Source organism: Polyodon spathula, chromosome 26 (assembly GCF_017654505.1).
Source record: "Polyodon spathula isolate WHYD16114869_AA chromosome 26, ASM1765450v1, whole genome shotgun sequence".
In the NCBI taxonomy this organism is placed as follows: Eukaryota; Metazoa; Chordata; class Actinopteri; order Acipenseriformes; family Polyodontidae; genus Polyodon; species Polyodon spathula.
Window position 1 is genome coordinate 18,774,540 of NC_054559.1, and position 13,901 is coordinate 18,788,440.

The 13,901-nt window shown below is 41.4% G+C and overlaps 2 protein-coding genes across 2 annotated transcripts; one reads left to right on the top strand and one right to left on the bottom strand.

The window, feature by feature from the left end:
* Positions 1 to 5,240: 5,240 nt before the first annotated feature.
* LOC121300522 (serine/threonine-protein kinase NIM1-like) lies at positions 5,241 to 7,897 on the bottom strand. Its single transcript, XM_041229088.1, has 4 exons — positions 7,837 to 7,897; positions 7,240 to 7,545; positions 6,621 to 6,889; positions 5,241 to 6,142 (listed from the first exon to the last, which is right to left on the bottom strand). Exons 1-4 carry the CDS (start codon positions 7,895 to 7,897, stop codon positions 5,393 to 5,395), a joined length of 1,386 nt encoding a protein of 461 aa, XP_041085022.1. The 3' UTR covers positions 5,241 to 5,392.
* A 1,419-nt stretch (positions 7,898 to 9,316) lies between these two features.
* LOC121300540 (DNA polymerase epsilon subunit 4-like) lies at positions 9,317 to 12,045 on the top strand. Its single transcript, XM_041229109.1, has 4 exons — positions 9,317 to 9,926; positions 10,916 to 11,000; positions 11,112 to 11,153; positions 11,626 to 12,045. The coding sequence occupies exons 1-4, from the start codon at positions 9,675 to 9,677 to the stop codon at positions 11,637 to 11,639; spliced, it is 393 nt and encodes a 130-aa protein (XP_041085043.1). The 5' UTR covers positions 9,317 to 9,674; the 3' UTR covers positions 11,640 to 12,045.
* Positions 12,046 to 13,901: the final 1,856 nt, after the last annotated feature.

The window sequence follows — 13,901 nt, forward strand, 5'->3', positions numbered from 1 at the left end:
CTGGACCTCAGAGCTTGCTGTCTAGTTGAATGGTAAGATGTTCGTCTTTGAACCATATGGTTTGTGGTTTGTGTCCAGCCCTTGCATTTCCATTCAATTCAATGGGCTGAGATGCCACTTCATTGCACACTTCACTGACTGCAGGTAAGAACATTGAAACTATAGTATGGAAGATAAAAACAGAACAATAGCTCATTACTGGAGCCAGTCTGAACCATTCGGAAATGCTGCAAACACCATAAATAACTCCTTCACGTTTAATTGGCTCCCACATTTTACTCAAGATCATACACATCAAAACAAATTGCAGCAGCAGCGAGGTAGCAATACGCTTCTTCAACATGACTGGATATGACAGATGTCAATCAACTGAGATCTGGTCGGGTGAACACAATCCTTGCCAGGCAGTGCAGTGCACAAGTGTCAGCAGACGTTAAAGAGAGAGAGAAGGAAAAAAAAAAACAGTGCAAAAGCGAATGCCCCAGAGCTGTGAAGAATTGAAATATTTTCTTCCTATGCAGCTGGACATTTGCTAGAAAATCGGGACTGTCCCAACCATACAGGGACTGTTGGCATGTATGTTATCCCTGAACAGGCAGACACTCTGAAAACGTACAGGCATTTATTGGGGTTCATTTTCTTACAAGCTAGCAAACCAGATCTCATCACGGCCTGTCTGTTCCTGTTCTTACTATGATTGACAGTTTCTTTTTGTTACTCAATCAGACTTTTAAAGAGGCTGGCAAGGCTTACTGATTCTGTGTGACTGCATGAGAAAACACAAAGGAATATTTGAGTTCTATACGGCTGTTGCAAAGCCATGCCAACACAGGAAAATAAAATATAATAGACACATCTGAATAGACTTGCATTATTTATTCTAAAGACTATTCAAAACATCGGTTGCGGACCATTGCAACACTTCAGCATTTATCATAATGGTCACAGCTGAAAAATATCTAATATAAACCCGGGAACATTAATCAGATTTTGACTGCAATGTTATTTTGTGTATTAAACATGTCAAAGGGGTTCAGTGGGATAGTATCTTGACCCTGTTGTTTAATCAATGAAAACACAGCACTGTATTTTTGCACTTGCATGTGATTCTTTTGCTGCTTAGACATTGCAAGAAGCTATTGCATTAATCATGTGGCCAAAAAGAGTATCAAATGATTATTACTCAGCCTTTTAAGCACCTGATTCAAAAAAGTGTCAGGAGTGAGCCTGCCTGCATTCTGCAAATATAAGCCAGTGATTGTCTGGAGGCACAGACAGGTACAATGTTGGACTACCATGCCCAGGGTATCAGTAGACATTACTTGTAGGTGCTGTGTTCTTACAATCTTATGTGAATACAATAGAGGGGGAAACTGTGTAAGGAATTATGCTTTGAAGCACTGAGCATTTATTTAATCAAATAGGATTCAACATTAATCCCCGTGCACATCAACACAGCTCCTCAGTTCTGCTTGGTTGAGTACATCATCTGCTTTGCCTAATGAAGCCTCAATAAAGGCTTTCCACAGTAGAATAATGCTGCAGGGTCCCATAACGATGTTGAAACATGGCCTAATGTTGTCTGACTGTTTTATTATAGCTTGCTATAACCTTCTGGGCATTTAAAAGAGGTTTATAGTTCCATTTCTCTGAGGTATAGCTGCAGTAGATGGTGCTTTCCACAGTTTTGCTCTGTGATCCAAACAGGCCACCTGCACTGTGAACAACAGCCCTGCAGTGACCTGGTTTTTGAAGCAGGTAGAAACCGTTTATTTTTGTATTGATAGCTGATGCCGTGTGCAGATCTGATTTAATACCACTGCCAAGCAGAGCACGTTTAGGCTCATCCAGACAGCACTGGCTCTTTAGAACTCATGAGAATGTAATTAATTGGGCATGTATGCACTGCAATTTTCCTGACAGGCCTATGGCACGTGATACAGTCAGTACTATATATGTATGGTTTGATGCCCACACAGATTACTTCTTCATGAAGTAGCATATTCTTAAAAGGTAAAAAGAAGCAAAAACAAAGTTAAGGTGCTTATTAATAAGGCATTCTTCTTTTGCCAGCTACAGTAAACACCGTAGAAAATGTTATAATTTATTGGGAGACCATTGGAATTTGCAAGCAGTGTGTTACAAAGCTGTGCTGAGCTCTGAAGCACGTCTCTCATGTAGACAGGATGCTACAAAAGTACAGGTACACATTTGTCTTTGGCGTCCAGCTCTTTGCATTCCAACAGCATTCATTCTGGCTAAGGGGGGAGCGAACTTGCGTGAGAGTGTTGCACTCTGTGTTCTTGCCAGCCGCTTTATTCTTTGCTTGTTTGTCAGAAACACTTCATAGCTTGTTTTGCTGGCCCCCACGACCTGAATCACATTTCTTAATTAAGTCATCCAGCCAGCATGCTGCCACTGCAGCTCTTATCTCCCATCTCCATAAATACTCCCCTTGTTTGAGATGCTCAAGTTTACTTGGAAGAGGGAAACAAACACATTGAGCAAGAACATTTATATATTTTAGTGCAGTCCAAACTTGCACCCCCTTTGTCATGCATCAGGCTACAAACTTTATGGACAATCTTTAATGTCTCGTTTCCTAGGCAATCAGCCAATAAAACCATTTGCCAGGCAAAATAAGTTCATAGAAGGAGAATAACAAGTGAAGTATCTAGTGAAAGCATATGGTAATGCATAGTCAAGCATGTTTTATGAATAAGCAATACTGTGGTTGTTTTCAAGTGGGAATGCACAGTACTGTTTGTACCTGGCACTGCAAAATAAGACGTGACTAAACTTTGGGGGAATACATATTTCATCTGTGAGTGTGTAATTTATATCTGCTTGCTTTGTTGTTTACCTTTTTATGAAAAGTGTTTTAACATGTGGTAGAATACATCTACTGACACATATGCCAAATCGGAAGAAGTATGAATCCATCCATGTGACAAACAAGCCAGCTGACACAGAGACTAAAGGTGAAGTGTACATCAAGAACTGCTGCAGAGCCACTTACAATAGGACCATTTTTCCATCTCATCTGAAGGACGGAGCACAAGGAGGTTCAATGACTTTCTCAGGGTCACACACAGTGCGTCAGCGGCTGAGCTGGGATTAGAACCAGGGACCTCCTGGTATCAAGCCCTTTACTTTAACCACTGTTTTTTTTACCAATATAATGTGACCACAGCTGTTCAGGCTGAATTGCTAAATTGATTGGCAATTTATCCTGGCCCAACTGTATTTCTGCACTGCTCTTTGTGTTAGCAATTAGTTCTGTTCTGGACTGTAGGGAGATGCCAGCTTTCTCTGCTACATAGAGCTGTTTTGTAAGAAGCATGTTCTGCAACCTTTGTTTTGTTGAATGATTGAAAAGTATTTTATTTTTTGATTGAATTAAATAAATGAAGTGCTTGTTGTCGGAGCTGTATTTAAGAGGGGGGTGGGGTGCTATCTGTGTCATAACAAGAATGGAAAGATTTGGGAACGGACGTCTAGGGGCACAAATGGAGACCAGATCATACTGCTCTATGAATGGGCCCCATGTGATAAGGTACCGTATTATTGCAATTCCAACATGCCATCATGAAGCCAAAAGTGACCTTTGGGCATAATCTTCCAGTTTATGAGCCATTCATTAATCTCTCACTACAATTGCTCTGTCAAGCGTTATCTCGTTAACATATGCAACACTGGCCCACAGGGTAGCTATATTAGCTGAAACGTACTCCAGGGCATACTCAAAAAACAGTCAATGTCACGAATTTGTGCCTATAGTCCTGAGGCCCTGGCACAGTTTTTTCAATGCACTCCAATAAGAAAGCACGAATCATAACTGCATGAATCATTCCAAGCTTTTTTTTTATCAGATTCTCAGCTGCCTCAAGATATAGGTGAGTTTATTTAAAAGACTTTGTCTCATCTCACAATAGTCTTGTTATGCACTGTCAAAGCAAGGTGGGTTTTTTTTCTGCTGTAAGTTCCATTGGAACCAACTGAGGTTCTGAAGAATGTTGGAACGCTGTTGAAAATTCCAGCTGAAAATCCCAGCATTCCAAATAGATACAAGGCAGATGCACACTATATGTCTTCTTTTCAAGTACAATTGCACGGCATTACCAGGCAGTGTGATCCAGTGGTTGTAGCCAGAAGGTCACCAGTTCAAATCCCACCTCTGCCACTGCCTGACTCACTGTGTGACCCTGAGCAAGTCACTTCACCTCCTTGTGCTCCATCCTGTGGATGAGATGTTAAATCAGTGTCCTATTGTAAGTGACTCAGCATATAATGCACAGTTCACAGCCTGCCTCTGTAAAGCACTTTGTGATGGTGGTCCAGTATGAAAGGCGCTATATAAAGATATTATGTATGTGTGTTTTTTGTTTTTTTTTAATCAGTATACTGTCTCTTAAAACCAGCATGTCACCAGATAAACCACTACTAGTCATTGCTGGAAGTACCAGCAGTAAATTATTGACAAACTTTTTTTTTAAAAAAAGGTCTTGCAATAAGCAGATTGAAGTCTGTTGAAACACATTAAAACAAGATTTCTTTTTTTTTATGAAAAAGATAACTAGTAAAAGCTTGTAAATACCTGTAAAGTACTTTTTTATGGTACAGTATGTGCCTGCAGTGGCTTAACATGATGTGCTGCCAAAGGTACAGCAATAAAAACTGGCACAAATAAAAGGGGGTTCTGCACTATTGCATGTAGGACCATAACAATTTATGACTGCAATTGCTCATGGGATAAGGTGGTAAGATGTGGGCTGAGAGCGAAACCAATTTAAGAGCCAGCGATTCTGAGAAGGGCCACTTGAAAAGGCATTCATGGTGTCTTTTGAACTTTTCAGTTATCTTCCAGAGGAAATAGGTTTAAAAAAATATTTCACACAAGGTTTTTCTGCTCCTGTCTTCCATTGTGATATAACTATAGAATCCACTGAAGAAAACTGATAACACAGCTCCCCTGCTGGTGACTTGATATTCTGCCTCAGTAATTTCCTTGTTCCTAGTATTATATTTTACAAGTGTAAAACAGGCCTGCTTCAGCACAATTGATATTGAACGAATTTGGAAATCGTGGTTCTGTAACTAATATTATATACTATATATATAACTAATATATATATATACAAATAAACAAGTCCATCAACAATTGGGACTATCTTATAAGAAGACCCAAGCTGTATGCACATTGATAAAGGAAATCGTATCTCTTTTATTGGCTTGAAAAAATAAATATGGAGAAAAACACAAACCAGCAAGACTACACTTTTAGTTGTTTTCTATTGATCACTCAGTAAAGAATCATTGCTATTTTAGCCGGCTATCTATTTACAGTATTGGCAACTAAACAAAACCAAACCAAACATGCTGTAACGCGCATTCACAGAATCACGCAGACAGTGGATGCAGTCAGCTTGTCCGCGGCCAGGTTCTTGCTCCAGCCTTTCCTTGATCGGAAGTCGGGACACTCCGTCATGAAGCCCACCGCCTTCACGACCCTCCTCTTCTGCACGCGGTACAGCAGGATGCGGTAGATGCCGGTGATGGAGCTCCGGGAGTCTCTGAAGCCGTTCTTCTGGATGTGAGCGTCTGTGATCCCCAGATTCAGCAGGGCGTTCTTCACCTCCTGCTCCTCCATTTGCTTGGGCACGCAGTCTGCTAGATGAGCAGGGGTGAGAAGGAAGGGTTGGTATGGCTGGGGGAACTCGATCCCCTTGAGCCAGGGGCTGGACATCACCTGAGCGATGGAGGAGCGGTCCACCGGTATGGGGCGCAGGATGCCTTTGATCACCTGCTGGCACTGCTCTGGGACGTGGGCCGGGATGGTGTAGGAGCCTTGCAGGATGCAATGCTTCAGCCTTCCCAGGTTGTCTGCATAGAAAGGCATGGTGGCAGTGACCATGAAGTAGAGGACTATGCCGAGTGCCCAGATGTCCACGTACCTCCCTAAGTAGCCCTTTTCCCGGAAGAGTTCAGGGGCCGCATAAGGGGGGGAGCCGCAGAAGGTGTTGAGCAGGTCGTTAGGGCCACAAGTCGTGCTGAAGCCAAAATCTCCCACCTTGACGCAGTAGCTCGCAGTGTAGAAAATGTTCTCTGCTTTTAGGTCCCTGTGGATCACATTGATGTGATGCTGAAAACAGAAATAATAAAGAAAATATATACAGGGTGATTAGAAAGTAAGTTTAGCACATCAATGCCCCATATCATTGATGTGGTACTTTTGAATCGCCCTGTATTTGCACTACTTCAAAAACAGTTAGGTCACAGAACAGTGAAAGTGGCAAAGTGAACGTGAAAGCAAATCTCTTGAAAGCTTTCCAATGTCCTTAAAAGATGCACTTCAAAGTACAGTCAAGCTAGTATTTAAGACAACATGTACAGAAGGACCATCCATCCTTGGTAATACAGTACGCACCAATATGTTGTGTCTTCCCCATGCAAAATCACCTGTCTCTTAAGATTGTAATTGCCTGCTATGCAGCCTTGGCTGCTACCACTGCTCTAAAAGACCCATGCTTCTTTACACCACACAACTCAGACAGTACAGTCAAGCAATGGGAAGCATCACCTTTCAAAAGCCCCACCCCAGCCCCCTCTCAGAAGCTCACCATGTGCTTGACTGCGGAGATGACTTGTGAAAAGACCAGCTTGCTCTCCAGATCAGACAGGCTCCCCCTGGTGCTGATCCTGGTGAAGAGCTCCCCGCCGCCCGCGTACTCCATGACAAGGTGCAGCCGGTTCACAGTCTCCAGCACCTCATACAGCCGGATGATGTTGGGGTGGGAGAGCTGCTCCATGCAGGCGATCTCGGAGTCAAACAGACTCTGGGACTTCTTATCCAGACGGAACTTGTCCAAGATCTTGATGGCAACCTTTTCTGGGGTGAAAAGGAAGGCGAGTCAGTGTATACATTCCTCATTGAATCAAGCAGAAAACTACGCTGCCTGCAGATTACCTACAGCTACGGGCAAACGTTATGCATCACCCTATAGAATCAGCTAATTTCACTTCATAAAGGCGAATGAAACCTGCTGCATAATGTTACGTTAACATATTGAATTACACGCTGCTTTGTAGTTCTCCATCTACCTAACGAAACACTGACAACTGAAAAATGTGACATTTCGAAATCTAACATGAAATCCTAAAATTCTAGGTGATGCAAAACTTTTTCTTAAGATTATTTTAGACACACACACACACACACACACACACACACACACATACCCTTTGTCAGCACGTGAATTCCCAGTTTGACCTGAGAGAAGTTTCCGGAGCCGATTTCTCCACGGACCTGATAGAATCCCATTCGCCGGCCCAGCGTGATCTCCTCCACCACCTTCTCGTTGTGCACCATGTCAGAGGTCACCTTCTCGAAGGCGGTGAGCTTCACCTGCGGCTCCTCCCCCTCCTTATCCTGGTCCTTCCTGTCCTTGTGCTCCATCTCTTTCCTGCTTTGCTGCTCCTCCGTTTTCTTGCCTTGAGGAGACGGATCTTTGTTTCTCATCCAAACCCCTTTGGAGTCTTTGGTACCTGTCATCAGAGAACATTGTTACTTCTGGGGATCACAGAAGCAAACCTTTAAAATAACAGAACTGGTTAACATTTGGTGGAGTCTTTTTATGTCATTGAGACTTTGACTCTAGCTCAGCTGACGAGGAATATGAGTTTCACCCAATTTACATGTCACAAAACCATTTCAGCTCACTTGACATTGACAGTGTCCCCTTGGTTAAAAAAAAATGTACACTTAAATACTGACGGAACATACCACACCGTCAAAAAACAATATTTGAATCAAAAAATATGTACAGGCTTACTTACAGAGTGTTTTTCTCCTCATCTGTTTCTGCATTCTGACCAGGGCAGTGTCGCTGAAAACCATTGCCTTCACTGTCTCCCCCTGAGCTGAAGCAAAACAGAAATAAATATCTTCTAGTTTTACAATCTTCTTTAAAAAAAAAAAAAGTTCTGATATATTTGAAGACTAACAGACTTCTTCTGTTCCGCGGCCTGAAGGAAAAATAACCTTCCACTTGCACAATCAATGGCTCTTTGAATAGTTTGTAAAGACTACTACAAAACAGATAATCGTGCTACAAAACAGATAGCTGCATATAGGGCTGAACCTCAAGTCCCAGTGGTGTCTGGAGCAGCAGTGTTGTAATGACAGGCTCAGGAATCACACCTGTACTTGTCAGGTGTCTTATCAAGTGATTTTATGCTTGTCTACCAGGAGTCCATGTAATCCCTTGAGCAGAGAGATGCACCATTCCCTGGCTATGTCATATTTGTCAGACACTGATGATGAGTCAAGGAGGTCAGATGACTTTTTGCAAGTTCAACATTTTTGGAGGTGATTGGTTTATCCTAACACAAATAAGTGTTAACGTCTTAGGCTTGCTGATATTGAAGTAAGAAATGCTACATTGTATCCCAGCGCTGCAATGCACTTAGCGGATTTAGGGTTACTTGGCACTGCACTTGTTATCCAGACTTGCCAGTCAACCATGTCCAGTGTTCTGTCCAGACCAAACCCACATAGTCTGCAGATGCAGTCTCTATATACAACATAATAGGCTTTATTTGCCTCTGTGCTGGAAAGTCAGGTTAAGAATTTTTACTGTTATCACGCTAAAGAAGGGCTTTGGTCCAAAATTTTCAACGGAGTTTAATAAAATGGACAGTTGTTTGACACTCTGATGGATGAAGATGTATTGAGGCAATTCAATAATCTAACTGCAATTAGGTCTAATAAAATAATTGAACACTGCCTGCTATCTGTGGGCCTTTCATTTCAGCTGAGATCTAGGACTGAACAATCGGGTAGCCCTGCTGTATGTATACAGTGTGATACAGGGCGACACTAAGCCTGTGTTCTGATGCATATCCCCCAAGTCAATCCTATTAGCAGCAGTGTACAGTTATTAATATCTTTTAGCTAAGGATTACAGTCCCTAAGACAGCAGCCAGATCCGGGGGGGCACAGTCCACTCTTTCTAATGAATGTATGTTGAGCGTGGTCATTTGTAACACAAGGAATGATGTGGAAAGTATGAATCACGTTGCTGCTGCGATCAATGTAAATGCTTCTGGAAAGAACTGCACACGAGATTTAATTCAGTGCAAGCGCAGTGTGATCGAGCTCAGTGCTGGCGAGGTCAGTCAGTCACGTGTATCTCATGGTCAACGTGAGTAATTGTAATGGATTAATAATATACCGTGCTTAATGCTACAGTTAAACCTGTGGCAACGTCACAGCCACCTGGACTTTAAAAATAGGACAAAGACCGTTTCTTATTTATTTGCAAATAAATCAATGAAGTGTCTGCACAAGACTTCTGCTTTAATTAGGCGGACATGCTCCATTGTGACCCGTTAATGCAGGTTTCATACTAGTTTTAAAATTGTATAAAATACAATTTTTTTTTAAAGGTGTTTGTTGTTTCTCGCAATATAATGCAACTTCAGTAGTACCACTGCGCGAACTCATCATGCAGGAGTTTTGCAGTCTGGCGGGAGATGATAACTTGCGCGCCTTCCTGCAAGCAAGTTTCAAAGAATTTATGACGTAATTGTGTGAATGACAACTGGGGGTGCGTAGTTTACGTGGTAACAACCCATTGCGATTATTTTTGTGTGCTGACTGCCTGTGCAAAAGGATGGCGGCGGTTGTAGCAGCTCCTGCAGTCCCGGCCGAGTCAGAGTTGGACCGGCCCGGGACAGAAGACGACCCCAGAGAAGCGGTGTCGGAAGAGGAAGGTTGCCCGCAGCAACAGGCCGGGGCTCCGAGCTCGGCTTCCCACAACCGCCTGGCGAAGCTGCCTCTGGCTCGGATAAAGACCCTGATGAAGGCCGACCCAGATGTGACCCTGGCGAGTCAGGATTCAGTGTTTGCCATTGCTAAAGCTACAGTAAGCGGTCCCTCATCTGAAACCACAGTAACGTGATATTTCAGGTCGCAAAAAATGTATTTTTTTTTGTTGCCGGAGCGCACTGTAATATTGATAAACCAAAAGCGAACGTTTATGTAACTCTGTCATCAAAAGCTTACCAACAAAAGCACTACTGTACCTTCTGCAGTTACTTCTTGTGCCCAAAATACAGTGTTTTTACTGTTATTTATTAACACAGCACGTTTTGTTTTTTATAATAGTGTCGCTGCACAGTATTTGGGATGGGAGAAGCCAGCAGGCCGCCTGAATTATTTGTTCAAATCAATGCATTTACTGTATGCTTGTTTGCTAGTTGGTTGTTCTGACGGATTTGTTTGGCGTCTATTCAGTTTATTGAAGACATTTCATACCTCACATTTTATTGCAAGTCTTATCATTCTGGTGTAGTAGAAGGATGGGAACAAGTCACCTACTGCCTAGTAGTTTGACCCATTCCTGTTTTTACTTTTGAGTTCAATAAGACACACCTGAGCTTGTTACCTATATGCTGTTTCTCATCAGACTTCCAGTAAAGCCTGGAATGGATGAAACTGCTATGCAATAGGATTCATTCATGTGTGTGTGTGTGTGTATGTATATATATATATATATATATATATATATATATATATATATATATATACAGAGAGAGAGAGAGAGAGAGACTTTTTTTGTACTCCATTTTGACTGGAGAACCCTATTCATCTATCCTTTTACCACAATGTTGATTCTCTTCCACTGTAACAGGTATTGAGATCCTGTTGAATTTGTGTGCTTTACTGGTTAATATGGAAGAAATAAGGGACTTGAAAATGTTCTATATGAAAATTCTTAGGCTAGGTTAGTTACCCCTTAAAGATACCAACATTAGCAAGGCAGAGCTGGAATAAAAGTAGTGCATCTCTAGTGATGCTTGCCCCAGTTCCTAACAGTAAAACTGTTCTTTTATTTTTGCTAACGTTTTACAGGAGCTGTTTGTTGAAATGATAGCCAAGGATGCTCTTGTTTATGCTCAGCAAGGCAAGAGGAAGACCCTGCAAAGGAAAGATCTAGGTAACCTTGGTTTCAATTTGTGTGATGCAAATAAACATGCTTTATTTTAATTTATTAAAGGAATTAACTTTTCCTTGTTACATTTTGCTGTTTTTTGTTGTTCTGTTCCAGATAATGCAATCGATGCTATTGATGAGTTTGCCTTTCTTGAAGGTAAGAGTTTCTTTGAAAAGTTGAGTTTTTTTTTTGTTTTTTTTTTTTTAAATTGCATTCTCAGGGATGGAAATGAGATGCCTTTTGCATAGCAGTTTCACCCGTTTTCAGGTTTTACCACAGGCTTGATTAGCCACAATCTATAGGGATAAGATCATGTGTCCGTTTTACTCGTTGTGAAACCAGGGAATGGATCAATTCCATCCCTAGATTCTTAATGTAACCCTTATTGAACAACATCAGTTGTTTTAGTTTTTTTTAATTTTAAACCCATTATTGCATGGGATGGGTGATGCTAATTGGAACGTGGACTTCGTTGCAAATCAGAGGAGTGGAGTGAAAAGACATTAATCCATGATCGGGTGAAGGCACTCCCATGCAAAATATGAGAATTGGAAAATAGTCTTTATTTGTGGCAAATTGTTTAACTACAACTTTTAATATTGGGTGTTGTGTTTTTATTTTATTTAAGGCACTTTGGACTGAAGTGTGGAGACAGATTCACAAAGAATGCAACTTTACACCAAAGGAACCGTGGAACACATCTGCAAGTAGTTCCTTTTTATAGCTTTGTACAAAGGTTTTCTATGTAAAATGCTTTGTTTTGTGTGTGTATATATCCCTAAGTGATTGTTTTATAAACTTATGATTTATAAAGCACTTTCCAGGTAGCAAACTAGTCGTCGGCCAGTATTGCTCTTGTTCAGTTTCTCACCATAGTGGTTAGTTTGCAGCATGAGGAAATCCTTCATTCACCTTCCCTACTCAGCCCATAAAAACTTATTTTGCAAAGTGCCTTCACTGCTACCACATCAATATGACCGTTCCTCTCAGCTACTGGAATTGTGTAAATGTCCACTTTTGTGTAATAAAACAGATATTTTGTTTTAAATATTGTGACATTTGTCATTTTTTAGTTTCATTTAAAAGTTCAGAGTAATGCGTAGAATTATTACTGCTCAGGCGTGGTGTGAATAAATGTAGGGGTGTGTATGTAATAACCGACCATATAAACATTTATGTAGTTTAACTAACTAAAATGATTTGTTTTATGAACCTTCTCATAATACAGGAGCTGGTGGGATGTTGGATCAAAATAAATATTTAAGTCAACAATACAATGCTTCATTCTTTATTTATTGAGTAATTTCTATATTCTAAAGTGTTAGTAAAACATGAATGAATAATTTGCATGCTACAGTTTTTAGTAAGTCCACCCTTTTAATTCTTTAAATTAAACAATTATTGATTTTGCACACAAGTACTACAGATAACTCCACACTTCAGAACAACTACAGTTCACAAAATCTCATGTTCTATAGGTTGACAGTGCTTGATAATGAACAGAATTATTCCAGATTAGCAGACTTGTATTTGAATTGACAACTTCTGAACTTTTGTGAACGAATAGATCCATTTAGAGTTCTTAATTAGGAACCACACAGAACTTTGCAAACTCTACTCTTCACAGCTGTTTTGTCACAGTATGTGTGGTTATAGAGTAACATAGTAGTTGGTATTGTTTTCTGGTAGCGTAATGCCTTCATGCTGCATGCCTTTCAAATATTCACTTGTGGCACAGCGTTGGCCCTGCCTCCCTGTGTGTGCATTACTCTTGGCACAGCCTTGAATATAACCGTTAGCAGCCACTGTGATTACTCCTCTTTGTCAGCCACATAGCAATAAAAAGTAGCATCTCCACCATCATTGTAGAGTGTGTTCGGGGAGGGTCCAGTCTTGAAGTTTTCTTTCCCAGTTTCAGTGAGCAGACCAGAGGCGGAAACGTACATTGTGGTGCTGTGCTGGGAGATCTCCGCGCGCTTGATGGCCTCTGCTCTGAGACTTCTGTCCACAAGAAGCCCTGCTTTTGAAATTAGTCCCGCGTCACGAGACACTTTTGCGGTCTTGCTAGAAACAGAGTCGAGAGAGTCATGGATGAGGGATTTCCCATTTTTTCGGGCAGCAGTCTGTTTCGCCCCTACCGATGCTCTCCCAGCCCGAGTCGCTGCCATTGATGGAGCCGATGGTCAGGGGCCCCTTGCTGAAGCTCACTGGATCTCCCACCACCAGCTAACTGGAACCAGGTGAGGGGCATTGAGGAGTATTGATGAGCGTTGCCTGTTTGTAAAAAGTTTTTCCGAAACAGTTGACGCAGTTACTCACAATTTGGAGTGGAGAATCTGGAAGGCAGGGGTTCCAGTGAGGTTCCCAAAAGCCCCCGGGTCCCACCAGCATTTGAAGGTCTCCTGCCCGGGCAACCTGCAGCCGGTGAAGAAAGGTCTGCCATCACAACCTGAAATGACAGAAGCAGCACCTCTTCAAATACATAACAAGTAAATTGAGTGTCTCAGAAAAGGAAAAAAAAAAACTACTTCTGCTACCCATAGCGGCAAATGGCAACACAGTACATAATAATAGAAAAAATGGATGACGTTACATAAAACAGTAATTTGTTTAACTTTAGAGCAGCACTGAGTCATTTTCAGGTGAGAAGCATGCTGTGGTAATTGGGAGCACTCAGAAAATGGGGTTTGTTGAATAGAATCCATTTATATCTGATTGTGGTTGGCAAACCGGCTTTTTAGTGCTTTCGGCTGATTTATGTTACTAGAACTAATTACATTTGCAACTTGGTGTATTAAGGGCTATTAATTATGCTATTATTTGTCTATATACTTGTATAAACACACACAGTAACAACAGTATAGACTGGCCCACTATCTCTCATATGAGGCATGTATAGCTGTT

Bases quoted from the DNA above. Each gene is read 5' to 3' on its own strand.
- LOC121300522 (XM_041229088.1), bottom strand. From the start codon at position 7,897: ATGGTTTTCAGCGACACTGCCCTGGTCAGAATGCAGAAACAGATGAGG. The intron at 7,546-7,836 runs GTAAGTAAGCCT...CTCTGATGACAG, and splicing joins GATGAGGAGAAAAACACTCT to GTACCAAAGACTCCAAAGGG. The intron at 6,143-6,620 runs GTGAGCTTCTGA...TTCTGTTTTCAG, and splicing joins TCTCCGCAGTCAAGCACATG to CATCACATCAATGTGATCCA.
- LOC121300540 (XM_041229109.1), top strand. From the start codon at position 9,675: ATGGCGGCGGTTGTAGCAGCTCCTGCAGTCCCGGCCGAGTCAGAGTTG. The intron at 9,927-10,915 runs GTAAGCGGTCCC...AACGTTTTACAG, and splicing joins TTGCCATTGCTAAAGCTACA to GAGCTGTTTGTTGAAATGAT. The intron at 11,001-11,111 runs GTAACCTTGGTT...GTTCTGTTCCAG, and splicing joins CCTGCAAAGGAAAGATCTAG to ATAATGCAATCGATGCTATT.